General features: G+C 36.3%; 1 protein-coding gene across 22 annotated transcripts in view; it reads right to left on the bottom strand.

Annotated features, from left to right (window-relative positions):
* slmapa (sarcolemma associated protein a) overlaps positions 1-15,276 on the bottom strand; it is a 202,206-nt gene that overhangs the window by 34,207 nt on the left and 152,723 nt on the right. For all 22 annotated transcript variants that reach the window (XM_080182862.1, XM_080182858.1, XM_080182886.1 and 19 more), the window contains 2 exons: positions 11,806-11,886; positions 10,898-10,957 (listed from right to left, as the gene is read on the bottom strand). In XM_080182862.1, the coding sequence (XP_080038988.1) occupies positions 10,898-10,957; positions 11,806-11,886 (141 nt within the window). The remainder of the gene's footprint in view (positions 1-10,897; positions 10,958-11,805; positions 11,887-15,276) is intronic.

The following is a 15,276-nucleotide window of genomic DNA, read 5'->3' as shown; positions in this document are numbered from 1 at the left end:
AGGGCTTTTCATACACTAAATATAAATACCAATTCTGAACAATTGGACATGGAGATAACAAATGCATAGCATTCGTAACAACTACTCTAACAATAATGAAAAATACATCTTGCATTGATAACTTCTCAAAGATGTATGAAACAGGCAAACTATATTTTTAAAATTGTTGATGTTTTGTTTTACCAATTTTATGAAATATATAAGTGGCTGTTGGGCATGACTTGCATAATAAAGGACGGCACAGTGGTTAGCATTGCTGCCTGACAGCACCAGGGACAGGAGTTCAATTCTGGCCTCAGGTGACTGACTGTGTGGAGTTTATATATTCTCCCCATGTCTGCATGGGTTTCCTCTGGGTACTCCAGTTTCCTTCCATAGTCCAAAGATGAGTAGGGTAGGTTAGGCCATGCAAAATTGCCTCTTAATGTCAGGGGGATTAGCAGGGTAAATACGTGGGGTTACGGGGATAGGGCCTGGATGGGATTGTTGTCAGTGCAAGCTCAATGGGCCCAATGACTTCCTTCTGTACTGCAAGAATTCTATGACTCTGATAATGAATAAAAACTGGAAACGTGACTAACAATTTGCTTGCGCAACATCAAGATCGTGTATGCATAACATTTTTAAACAATTCATATTATTGTACAGATATTTCAAAAAAGTCAGTAATTTTAAATCAATTGATTTTACAACTTTGTATGATGATTCCTGGATATTAAAAAAGCTAAGAAACACTGCAGCTTTACAATCTTAACAATTTGCTCACTACCTCAATCTTAGAAGTGTTTGGTTTACTTAAATGGTGATGTGTGTTCTGGTGTATAATATGGTACTGTATAGTTAGTATTCTGAAAAACACATGATTCTCCGGAGATCATTTCTGCTATGCAGTCTAACATATGATGTGCCCTACACATCACAAATTGGAGCAAGCCTCTTACAATAGTTATTCTCCTTTTCCACCTTCATCTTCTCAACATAATTTAATGTAATTACTTGTATATCTATTTTTCTGTATCTGGTTACCAATTGCACTTATTTTACTTTAAAAATACATAGGCACAACAAGATGAACTGCTTGTATGGTTGGATTTATGTATTAGATGAAAAAGACTGGTGATGAAAAAATAATTTTAAACACAGATTTTCATGAATATTTTCCAAGCTACAAAAGAGGTCAAGTCCTCAGAGAGTTCGCCCTGACCTTTTCCTTCTGGTACAATGATGACTGTCAGTGCTACTTCCTGCTCTTAGAATTGGAAAATTTCATCAACTTTGGATCCAAATTTCACCCCTCCCAAAACTTTACAAGGTCGAATACTAAATTTTCTATAGATTCCCAAGAGCTTGATTATGCTTTCCTTCACCTTGATTTCTGTAAAGACTATTCTAACAGTGGGTCCAGAAACCATAATTCACAGTATAGACCAGGGATGAGAGGAAGAAATAGCTGGAAACAAATTTTTGGGATACAATGTTGCAACTTTTCACCCCATCATGAATCACTATTGTATTATCAAAGATACCCTTCTGATGTTAGGGTGTCTCACTTCAAATTCTAAAATCCAAATGCATGTAATGCTTATCTGCATCTGGCTTGTCACTGTCTTTCTGTTTCACCAACCCTTCAAAGAGTGGGGGCTAACCTGAACAAATTGGATGTCTGATTTCATTCATAAATTTGATATTATGGATGGTGGTCTAAATTATGTATTATTACAGAAAAAAGTTTGTGGTCTTCGTTTGGTTTTAGAACAAGACTCTCAGGTACATTTTGTTATCTGGTGATAACTGTTATTTGATTTTGCCTCTGTTCATTTTAATTCTTAGTAAAGCTGGTACATAATTTTGAGCCCGAGATATTTGGCTGAATTTTGCCTCAAGACCAATTGACCAATCTAAGTGCCCAATGTGGCTAAATAAAGGACTCTTCTTTGGTTGGCATTTCAATTCTGGCGACTTCAAAGAGGGCACTGGTGAGGCATTCTTTCAGACTCACGGAGGGTGGCAATGGATTCAACTGACCTTACCAACCCCTCTCCTCAACCTTGCCAGAGCCTGCTAGACTGGCCCCAATGTCCCCAGAGCCAACATATCTGGTTTGGGGGTTGGGGGGGGGGGGGGGGGGGGAGTGTCATCCTTTCACAGCGTCCTTTTCTTTCCAATTACAGTCCTAGCAGTGGCCAGTGAACTGTGGAGACCATTGGGCTGCTGACTCTGAATGGCCAGCAGCTCCTGGGTGTGGGCAACTATTCAGTGCAGGGACCTGACAGCAACCGATGGTTGCCTTCCCTGGGAACATGCAGTCCTGAGTCCCATAGACCAAAGTAGAGTCAATCCCTGCATTTGGGCCTGCAGATGGGGCATCAGCTATGAGAACAAAATTTAGCTCATTTAGCTCAAAGGTTATTTGCAATCTACTGCAGAAATTTAGAGAATATGAAACAGCTACTACTTCATCAATTGATCTTTTCAGCTGTATGTATGACTTATGTCACAAAAATCTTAGTCATTTTCAGATGACTTGAAATACAAGGATATTATTTGGTTAATAGTAAATATGAGTGGAATTTTAAAATTCTCTTTGCCAGGAAGAGGTCCAAATTGTAATATGAGGCAGTGAGCAAAAAGTCAAAAGCCCTTAAATGATGAAAGTGAAGCTTAGTCCATCATCAGACAAAAATACTGAATTGCAGCCTTTGCTAACTCACTATCAGCCTTGCTAGGTTGTGGAATATGTTAGAATTCCAATTGTAATGCACAGGAAATCACAATCCATACAATCTTAAAAACAGTTTTATCTTGATGGCTCCAAACAATAGGCTCCAACAATATGGGGAATGAAAGTTTCCATGAAAATAACACAAACTAAAAATAACAAACTCAAACCACTGCAAATCAAAAAATATCACAGCTTGTTAAGAGGAGGCTGCAAACTGACAAATTATCAGGTAAAAATAAACCAATCAAATTTTAAACATCTGAAAAAGGAGGATAAAAAAGCTGATTGGCTGAAGTTTCAGAAAACTTGCAGAAACTGTTCTTTTATGCCACCTAGTGTTCCAGGGTTGCAAGCACATTCTGCTGGTAAAATCATCCAAATAGTTTTTTAAACATCTCAAGTAGTTAATTTATTCATTTGTTGTTGTTGGGTGATAGCACTGACTTAGTGTTAGCATCTTTGCCTGAGTCAGATGGTAGAGGTATCGAGCCCCACTTCAAAAACTTAAGACAATGTAGGCTGACAGTAGTGCTGTACTGAGGGGTCCTGCACTATTTGAGGTGCTGCCATTCGGCCTCTCAAAAAGATCCCATGACGCTTTGAATTAGCGAAGGCCTATTCTGAGTGTTCTGGCCTATACTTATCCTTCAAGCAATAACGCAGATCATCGAGTCATGTACCTGAATTGGTGAGAAATTAGCTGCTGCATTTCCTACATTATAACAGTAACTATACTACAAAAGTACTTAATCGGCTGTGAAGGACTTTGGGACCTCCTGAGGACACAACATAATATAAATTCAAGTTTTTTTTCCCTTATTATACAATGAACAAATAAACAGCTGCGTGAAATTGATGTAGCGCAACAGTAACTGTGTAATAAATTAATTTAGATATTTATTTGAAATAAATATACTGTAATATTAGAATTATATCCAAGCAGATCACTGATTTATACTGAAACCAAAGCAAATATTTTCAGCATTTGGGTTACAAGATCTTAACTTGAAATATTTACTATAACCATATAAAACCCATCTGGTCCACTAATAAACCTTTAGGGAAGAGAAGCTGGCCTGTACGTGATGCCAGATTTACAGCAATGTGTTTTACTTTTAACTGCCTCTGAAATGATCCAACCAGCCACTGAGCTGCCAAAACAGTGGCTCATCGTTAACCGTTCAAGGGCAGTAGGGATGGGCAATAAACACCAGTCTTGCCAGTGACACACACACCCATGAATTAATTAAAAAATATATACTTTCCCAACTTTTCACTTCTAGGGACAGTGATGCAATGGTACATAGAATAGGTATACAATAAGCATAGCTGAATAGACAGAAAACAGAATTACAAAGCTTTTCCAAAACAAAACCATGCTGAAATCCCTCTCTAAACTTTTCTGTCCCTTTTCAAGACACTCCTTTAAACCTGTTTATTTGATCAAACTGTCATAACATCTCCTGGTGTGAGTAGGTGTCAAATTTTGTTTTGATAGCTTTCCTGTGAAGCATTTGAGAGCATATTACATTTTTATAGTATTTTTAACATTGTAAGTTATTGTTGTTTAAATCACAAAAACCTGACATGCTATGACACCTGATGCTTTAAGATAAAGCAATCCAATGAAATATGGAAAATGAACTAATGTTCATATACTATACAGAACAGCCTGATGTGTGTCATGAATAATAAACTTTTTATGATACACATTGATTCATTGAATTAATTCCAATATGTTCCAGTTGACAATAAGAAGAAATGCATTTGCATACATAGATAAAGGGGTGAATTTTCAGGTCTTGCCTGCTGTGGGAATTCTCACGAGCAGGACAGGACGAAAAATTTGACAGACGTTTGAAAGGTCTGTTGACCTTGAATGGGAACATCCGGTCTCGGGGTGGGTAGAACTGAAATATCTCGCCCACAGAGATGGCTTTAAAAATCTTTCTCCTGTTTAACCTAAAGTTATGTAAAACAACTACATAAACAACCCCTGCTGAGCAGAATACATTTATGGGTTTGGGACTTGGCCAAGCATTCATAATGAGATTCCACTGAACAACTGTGTTAGCAGAACCCCTTTTGCTGAATACATTGAATCATTTTAACACAGCAAGTAACTCAGCCATCTGTCAAGCTTTGAAACTATCAAACAGATGGTTGATATAAACTTCACAGAAAACATAAAAGCAAAGAGAACAATTCACAATCAAATCTGAATTTCACTACTCTGCAATGCAGAATACTTTATCCAGTGGATAATGTTCTCTAATTTATCTGAAGACTTTTCAACTTTCACAATGCTGTTCAATTTAATTGTCACAACTTTTCAAAACAAAGCTTTATCATCAATCACTGTATTAAAACATATATAAAACTTATGATGCAGTTTTTCATTATGAAGTAGGCAACAAGTTTTGAACTTACTTTTTAAAAAAGGTTCTTAATTCCAAACCCTGAATTTCCCTCTAGTTCACAACACCCGAGTTGGTGTGAAGCACATTGCTTTCCAAAGCTGGCCCAACTGCTCGAAAATTGCAGGTGGTCTAAAAATGGAGGCAGCAATATTGGGACAGTTGCCCTTGGAATAGCGATAAGAACTCCGGAATTGGGTTCCACCCAAATTTTAAAGCCTGACTGACTTGATTTGTCCCCGTATCAGGATAGCAAATCCAGCCCATTTTCTCTTTATCTACTGTATACAATACTTTCATGATTTTAAAAACCAGTTTGGTCAACTTTCAGTGTTTTGTTTTCAAGGAAGAGAGACCCAGGCTTGCTCATCCCTTCCTGATATGTAGGACCTTGCATTTTCATATAATTTCTGCAAATCTTTTGTGCAACCAGAACTGCATGCATTACTCTTAAATGTCGTTTAAAAGGTTCAAAAAGGTTTAGTATACCTTCTGTGTGGAATTTGCACATTCTCCCTGTGTCTGTGTGGGTTTCCTCCAGATGCTCCGGTTTCCTCCCACAGTCCAAAGATGTGCAGGTTAGGTGGATTGGCCATGCTAAATTGCCTCTTAGTGCCGGGGGACTAGCTAGGGTAAATGCATATGGTTATGGGGATAAGGTCTGGGTGGATTGTGGTTGGTGCAGACTTGATGGGCCAAATGGACTCCTTCTGCACTGTAGAATTCTTTGGTTCTATGACTCAGATTTTTCAATTCTATTCCTCTAAAAATAAGGCCAAGTGCTTAGATTATTTTTCTTTGGCCTTGTCAACCAGTGACACAGTTTTCGATGTTTGTGTACTTGCAGGTTACTTTGATCATGGCTGATCTATACTTCAAATCTGTTAATATGATTATGTTACTGTCCCTGAATACACTTAACTGACATCTTTGGTAGGAAAAGTAACATGATCCCTACTAAAGGAGATAACAGAAAAACATCTGAAATCCGTTAATTTGTTCCTTTATTTCTTGTAGAATGATCTTTCAAGTAATAAGTGATCTCTCCTAATCTTCCCACCAAATTGTACTATGTCATATTTATCTGCATTGAACTTAATTTGCCAATGATTTCTCCATTTTGCAATTTTATTGATGTACTCCTATAATTTATTGAAATCCTCCTCAGTATTGACTAATTCCCCATAATTCGGTGGAATTTATGAATTTAGAAAGTGTGTTTTTGATTCAAAAGTTCAAATCATTAATGTAATTGTTATTGGTCCAAGCACCAATCTTTGTTGAACACTACTTTGCAACTTCTGTCACTATGACTAAATACCTATTACTCCCATTCTTCACTTTCTGTCTTGAAGCCAGCTAACAATTCATTCTGCCACTTGTACCCGACTCTGAATTCTCTGATTTTATTCATTTGTGGGAGCATTTTAGAAAATCAAAATACATTATTTATATTACAAGACCAGCATTTATTGCCATCCCTAATTGCCCTCTACTACCATTGGCTGCTCTCTCTCTCTGTTGCTCCTTTAAAATGAAATAGTGAACGTCAGAGACAAAAGGAACTGCCAAGAAAATGGTTCCAGATGAAGCAGCAGCAGACAATGAGCCAAAGACCTGCCTTTGGACAGAGTCTTTTCCGGAAATTCTTCTATTATCTCCTTTAGTAGGGATCCCATTGCTTTTCCTACCAACGATGTCAAATAAGTATATCAAGGGACAATAACAGAATCATATTAACGGATTTGAAGTATAGATCAGCCATGATCAAACTAATCTACAAAACAAGTTATATAACTTACCCTCCTCTTACACGTCAATTTAGAACATACTCTTTATCAAATTCACATGTTCAATTAATCTTTAGATATTATACAATTATAGCACTGGCCATTCCAATAAGTCACTATATGGCAAATTAACTAATTTTGTAGTGACTGTATCGTAAATGCAATCACTTAGTGAAGGCATTGCACATTGTTCCTACTTGAATAACGTCATGATAGAAATTGATGTTTAAGGTACATCGCATTTGGAGGTTTTGTGGCTTTAAGGATAAGAAACAAACTTCTGTCTTCTAACAATGGAGCTCAAATTGCAATGTTGTGACCATTTACCAGTATATGTTCTTATATGCACAATGCTACAATGTGCAGAAGCTTCAATTCTCCAAAGTCATTTTTCCTCATGGTTTAAAATATACAAACAATAATCTCTCTCGTTCATACAGAAATATTAATAAAACAAATATTTAACAACTTGTCCTGGTTTTTAATGACTGGTCATTTGTAAGCAAATAAATGCACACATATTGAAAGTTATTTAAAAATAGATTGTACCACCACTATTCTGCATTATGAAATGAAGCCAGAATGAAATCAATGAGGAATCATCAAGTTGAAATAAATAATTTCATCTCAAATTGTGGCACACATATTGCTCCTGATTGTAATGCTGTGGACAGCAGTTTTTTTTAAAACTGCATGTTAGAGATGCAACTGGCACATTTTGCCAGGCCATTTTCAAGACACATAGGTTTCAAGACACATTTTGTGCCAGTTGCATGGGATAATGTTCTTGGTCTCTCTTTAAATTGTTATCTCAAGTGAAGTCACTTCAAAAAGTTGTTTCGCTTCATGTCAGGTGCAGGAACAAAGGCTGCTGTTAATTTAATTATATTAATTTAGTTCCACTAAATCCATACTGATACAAGGTTTGATAGAATAATCAATCAGTAAAAGAAAAAGAGCAACACAGAAGACCCCAATAAATTGGAATCACTGTTTGCTTTTACATAAATCAACATTTTCTTGTCCTTCAGTGAAATTGCTTATAACATAGGTGACTATATTGGCATGAATCACAGTAGCATTAATGTATCTGATAGTCAAAACAAGAAAATGTTTCAAATTAAAATTCAATATAAACTGGATTTCATCCAATCTATAACGGATTTGTCAAGGCAACTACTTCAAACTGTGAACTGCAAGATTTAAAAAATGCCTCTAGTCCACTTGGACCATTTATAAAAATGAAAAGCCCTCTTCCAAATGTTCCAGGATTCACCAAAGATATATATGATTCTGTTTCATTTTCTGAAATATAACTGGTTGCAGGCTCTAAGTAAAATGACTTAATCAAACAATTATCAAATTACCATTCAGCATGCATAAAACTGCAACTGAAGTACATCAATTGGTCTGTTTAAGGTTATTATGAGTTTGGTGTAATACGTTCTGACTCATGAGCACTACAAGATTGATAACATATCCGAATACTGAATTGACTTTCTGGTTTTGTTTCACTGTGACAAAAAGTAGAATAATGCCGAATAACACTGCCTTCTTCCAGGCCATCAGTAATTTTTGAATAGGTTTCAAAACACCAGCTTAAAGTCCAACAGGCTTATTTGGTATCACAAGTTTTCAGAGCACTGCTCCTTCATCAGATGAGTGGAGAGTTGGGTTCACAAACATGGCATATATAGACAGACTCTGATAGATATCAAATAAAGCTGTTGGACTTTAACGTGGAGTTGTGAGACTTCTTACTGTGCCCACCCCAGTACAACGCCGGCATCTCCACATCATAATTTTTCTAAGACTCCAGTTTGCTCATATATTTTGGATAGAATAGCGGCACCTAAAAAGTCTATCCCATAAGCTACTTTTCAAGTACTAAAAGGTTTTCCACTTACCAAAATGCTGCAGGTTGTAAGTTTTCTAATTAATCTCTTCCCCTAAAAGAAACTCTATAAAACAAACTTTGACCAAGACCATCAAATGTTCATTTCTTCCTCCTATCATTTGAACAAATTTTCATTGTTTTCTTAAAAGCCTCCAACATTCAGTGGTTTTCAGTCCCACTAATAGGATTGTTTTGTATAAGTCACCACAATAAAGATGACTGTTATATGATTTTTAAGCACACCAGAACAAAATCCCACAGAACTCGTTACCAGAAAAGCAAATGTATGTTTCCAGCACAGTACCAGATTGGTATTTTCAATGTACTACTTGATTCAAAACAAGCATGATATGATAAATACTGGCAACTCAATTAACAAGTGCGGTACCTTAAAATGTTTAAGCAATGTCAAAAATGCAGAAATGAATGTGAGGGAAATAACACATTTTAATTAAAAGTTGTTCTACATTTGTGAAGCACAGAGAATAAATGTAACATACTAATGTAAATTTAATCAGATTACATATAGTTGCTCACATCAGTAATCAGTTTTAAGCTCAACCATTTGGCAATGGTATCTTTTCAATATAAATGGAATTCTGCTCTATGGTCTGTCAGATTTTTAGTGAGCTGGATCATCGAATGCTAATTTGACTTTTTTTTTTAAAGGGTTCTATTATTAGTGGTTTATTTAAAACAAAACTTTGCTATACTGAATTATTTCAATGGTGTAGCCTGTTTTATGATTGCAAGAAATTTGTACACGGATTAAAATCTCCAAATCTACATACAATAGGTATAAACGAGGAGAACTTCTGAACCAAATGCCCCTTCTAATAGTTCGATCCTTGTACAATATGTTAAATCATATAATCCTGTTGAAAGCATAAAGTTTTAATATTTGCAAATTTATATATATGGTAAACAAACTCATGTACATGCTTAAGTATAATAAAATATGAAAAGTAAATTAGTTGTAGAATAATTGTGCATTAACAAAGTTTTAAGATGAAACGATTAAAATAAATAAAGTGCACAGTACAAGTCCATATATAGTCAGAAGGTAAGCGGGCTTCTGTTACTGGTTAAGCTTTAACTGGCCAGAATATATCACGGTGGCTTCCCTTTAGCTCCAGTGGATGGTAATAAAGTTCATTATACTTCAGCAAAGAAGTTGCAACAACATTAATCTGTTTGTTTGTGCTATTGTTTTATTCTGAAACAATGCAAAATACAATAAAATTTTCGTTAAAATTACTTAGCTATATTCCATTGAAGGAAACATTTCATCATCTGATACCTTCAGATCCTGCTCTAGTCATGTGTTTTAGAAAATATCAGATTAGCACATACGAGAAGATTATAACTTTGACTGTGAACATTTTTGAACATGAAATACAGAATGCTGAAAGACCCTCCTCTCAAAAGGAAAATAAAGGGATGCCCAAAGGTACAGTATATCAGTTAAGCCATGGAATATGACAAGTTCTCATCCTGAACACTAGATGTCACTTATAGAGTCTGCACCAGCATTATAAGCAGTCAAAGAAGCAGTAGCAGGATATCTGAACACAAATTGGTTGGCATCATTTGTGCGTACAGATGCTGGTTGGAAGTTTCAAAGCAGCATGAAAGGACAGATTTAGATCAATTTATCTGTGTACCAAAAAATGTGTAGAATGGAGCAAGGTGGTTAATGGGGCAACCTTCATGAACACTCCATCACACTAAGATATCCATGTTATGTATTCATTTCAGAGAAAACATGTAACTGAACTTAATTATTAGTATGAATAAATCATTCTCATAGAAGATTAAAAACTTTGCTATGTGAACATTGGTAGCTAAGATACTATAATTATTGAAATGCTAAAGGCTAAATTGAAAGGAAATAAAATTTAAAAATATGCAAGCAAAAATTTATGATAATGACCAAAGTATGGTCTTAAATTAAGTTATTGTCTTATTTAAGACGAAGTGCCACTTCTAGAACAGAAAACCTCAACAGCACTGTTTTCTATTTAACAAAATAATATAAAATATATTAGAAAAATTAAAAATAAAACGTTACCTTTCAATAATGAAACTTTAGTTAAAGGTTCATTCAGTTCCTGTTCATCCATCTGGTAATCTATTTTTGGTTTAAAAATATGAGTATAAATCCATGAAGCAATAGCAATGCTACATAATTACTTACAGAAACACCAAAGCCTCCTGAAAGTACATGTGCCATAGCATAATCATTTATAATTTAAGAGGTGGTGAAAATGTACACTAATATCAGTATCTACACCTAACCTTGCCAGATGTGTTGCACAGCAATAAAGTTTAAGTAAATTTATCATTAATTCTTGAAGACTTATTATGTAATGCTTTGTCAGCTTTTTTGAAGTTAGTTTATAGCAAATTTAAGATTTAGAAGAGAGATAATTTTGTTTCATGAAAAATTTGCTGGAGTTTGAATAATTTTGCTTCTTATCTAATCATTGAAACATTTTAGTATCGACTGTACACATTAAGTAATGCCACCTAACAAAATGATTACTTTCCATAATTTTATAGAAAGCAAAATAGAATCTGAGATTCAAGGAATTGTAAAAAAATTAGGAGAAACTTTCTGTAACTGGAAAGGACAACTGTCAAACACCAACAATTGAAACAAACAAACAAGTGTAAAGAAGGTGGAACTGAAATGAAAAAGACAAGCACTGTCCACATTTAAGTATGCAGGTTCTTGACTTAATTTGCAAACTACATTCGACACAAAATATTCCAATTCCACTTAAGTGAAAAAGCAGAATAGTAAACTTTAAGTAATAATGACACCAGGAGTTTTTTTCATTTTATAAGAATTATGAGAATACATCAGGGAATTAAAAAAGTGTATTGTGCAAATGTAATTTATGAACATTTAAATTAAAAACAGCCTTTTCCTAAAACATACCTCTGCAATTTAGTTCAATAATCATAAAAAATTACCTGTAGAGTCTTCACTGCTCCGGTCCTTACTTGGGCTGAGTGTGTCAGACATGTCAGATTCCTTTCCTTCTAGTTGATTTTCTGAGTAGACAGACGAGTCCATTATAAACACGGGGGTGGGAGAGGTGGGGGCACAATACATTTCAATGCAGAAAGCCAAGTCATTTGTTTTTCTTTATAAATTGACAACTGGTAGCTAAATCAAATACACACAACTAAATTAAAACTGTTCCCTAAGATTTTGAGAATAATAGTCAGAATTTCTAACTACATTAACCGTCTTTAAAAAGTAATATGCATGGGCACTGCCAATTCTTCTCAAAAAGTTGGCAGCTTCTGCCATATTCCACAAATGGTCATGTAAGCAAGCTGAAGCTTAGCACACAGCTGCCTTGCTAAAATAGTCAATGCTTTTGTTTGGGGGATATAAGGTCATTTCCTAGCCAATTGGCAAATGCTGCAGGGGCAATTGTTCTCATTAAAATGTTAATAAATAGCTACATAAGAGAGACAATGCAGTACAAAGTGTTTCATTATTTTTTCCAATTCCTTCAAACCCAAATGAATTTCCTAAATTTTTTTGCCTGATTTTTCACAAACAGCATACAGCTTTTTATAAATTTGAGTCTACATTTGGACTAACAATAACTCCAGTGAATTTCTGGTTTCATTTGTTCATCTCTCAGCACATGGCATTTATTAGAGGAACACAAAGCTCTATAGGTGACAGGAGTAACTTAAAATAAGTCTTCAATATTTGACTTCAACTGTTTGCATCCCTATTTGATGTACTTTTCTACATTCTCTCTAATAACATTTACTCCATGTGCAACATTTTGATTTTATGGTTTTTGACTAAATATAACTCTGTGAACCTCCACATCCTGCTGTCCACCTTCAAAACTGGGCTCGGTAATGACTTCTGAATGTTGCTTTATCATTAAAAACCAATCTTATCACACGATTAAAGCAACCAAGTCAATTGTATGACTTATTAAAAATTTAAGTCATAGCATTGGAGATTCTAACCTCATTGAGAAGTTACTTAGTGGATTGTAAATTGTAAACTCAATGTTGCCCATAGGATTTTGATGCTTGCCAAAATGCTGGTAATCAGGTCATCTTAGATTGTATAGTCAAAATAAAACAAATGCGTGATCTTTTGAACATAGATTTGAGGTTTTAAAACATCTGTAATCAAGACTAATATGCATTACAAGAGCCAAAAGAACTGGTTCTAAAAGATTTGCAATTCAACTATTTCGCAAAGCAAGCCTGCTATATGCACTTTTATAGGGTGGTGACAATCTGTTAACTGAAGTGTTCTGTTTCTGACAGTGCGCTCCAGTTTATTTTAGTCATTTTTCTCAAGACCAAAGTGTCCTTAATTTATCACATTTATCAGGAGACTTGAACAGGAAAAAGAATCAAATCTCTCACGCTGATTTCTGAGCTGACTACTACCTTACTTACTCTCTGGATCCTGCTGTTCTTGATTATAGCATTTGGAAATTTAATTGGCATTTGCTTTCTAATCTACCTCCTGTAAGATCTTTGATGAGAATAAAGCCATATTCTTTTCATCGAATCAGAGAAACTCTAAAGTGCAGAAGAGGCTATCCTACCCATCAAGTCTGTGCCGACTCTCTGACAGAGTATCTTACCCAGGCGCTCTTGCCTGCCCTAACCCATAATTCCCACAACCCCACACATTTCCCTTGTTTAATCCACCTAACCTACACATCTTGGCACACTAAGGGACAATTTCCCATGGCTAATTTCCCATGGATTGGTAGGGGGATTGAATTTAGGAGTCGCAGCGTCATGATGCAACTGTACACAACTCTGGTGCGGCCGCACTTGGAGTATTGTGTGCAGTTCTGGTCCCCGCATTACAGGAAGGATGTAGAGGCTTTGGAGAGGGTGCAGAGGAGGTTTACCAGGATGTTGCCTGGTATGGAGGGGAGATCCTATGAGGAGAGACTGAGAGATTTGGGGTTGTTTTCGCTGGAAAGAAGGCGGCTAAGAGGGGACCTTATTGAAACATATAAGATGATTAGAGGTTTAGACAGGGTGGATAGTGATAGCCTTTTTCCTAGGATGGAGAAAGCTACCACGAGGTGGCACGGCTTTAAATTAAGGGGGGGTAGTTATAGGACTGATGTCAGGGGTAGGTTCTTTACCCAGAGGGTGGTGAGGGACTGGAATGCCCTGCCAGCTGCAGTTGTAAATGCGCCTAGTTTGGGGGTGTTTAAGAGATCTGTGGATAGGTTTATGGACGAAATGGGATTGGTTTAGATTAGTGGGTTAGTGTTGTTTTTTTTTAAAAGCTGGTCGGCGCAACATCGTGGGCCGAAGGGCCTATTCTGCGCTGTAATGTTCTATGTTCTAATCCACCTAACCAGCACATCTTTGGACTGTGGGAGGAAACCAGGGCACCTGAAGGAAACACACGTAGACACGAGGAGAATGTGGTCACCCAAGATTGGAATTGAACCTGGGCACCTGGCGCTGTGAGGCAGCAGTGTTAACCACTGTGCCGCCATGTCGCCCTTTGTTCAGATAGCATCTGTGGAGAGAAGCAAAGTTTTAAGTCGATAACCCTTCATCAGGTTCTTAAGAAGGATCGTTAACCTGGAGCATTAACTCCATGTTTACTTCCACAGACGCTACCTGATTTGCTGAGTATTTCCAACAATTTTTGTTTTATTTCTGATAAACGTAGTTGTAGTCTTGTAACTCCAGTCCTGCCGATGGTGCACCGGCGTCGCAGGTTTCCTGGTGGCAAGGGGTGCATTCAACGGGAAACCTCATTGACAACACTGGAATCAGAAAATCCCATCACGGGCCAATGGCAGACTGCATCTGTGAAACATGCGGTTAGTTGCATGGAAAATCCTGTCCCACGTTTCATTCGTGATTTTGGTTACATAAACCAGAGCAAGTATAAAGATGGAGACTCTTTTGCAAGAAAATAGAGATATTAATAAATATACTCGACAGGGTGCCCTGACACTGAGTAGCACTGTAAGGATCTATGATGCATCACTTCCTCCAGAGTACGGCTTGTAGATTAAATACGAATAATTAAAAGGAAGGAAAACATTGCCTTCTTAACCTAGGTGAAATTCCAAAACCTGTTTTACCAGTATTTTCAACATGAATGAAGGATTTCTTTACTACAAACACATTGACACTTCTCAATAAAAGCAGTATGTTTAGGCATAAGAGTTGCTACTTATTTTTGAAGTTCAGGTTCCAGTCTCACACTGTTGGCTCGACTTGTTAAGCCACATGCATACAATAAAAAAAATCATTATCAAAGATCATCCAACTGCAAGATGGTTAAAAGGTCATGTTTTCATGTAATCTGTTGAACAATGAACCTGAACTGAAACTCTTACTCTTACAGATTGTAAAAATTAAATTATCCAAAGCCTTTACCCCTAACTCAAAGTAGATGAACATCTC

Source organism: Carcharhinus amblyrhynchos, chromosome 3, assembly GCF_965287045.1.
Source record: "Carcharhinus amblyrhynchos chromosome 3, sCarAmb.v2.hapA, whole genome shotgun sequence".
In the NCBI taxonomy this organism is placed as follows: domain Eukaryota; kingdom Metazoa; phylum Chordata; class Chondrichthyes; order Carcharhiniformes; family Carcharhinidae; genus Carcharhinus; species Carcharhinus amblyrhynchos.
Note: the sequence above shows the minus strand (reverse complement) of the source record. Positions and strands in the feature narration are given on the sequence as shown.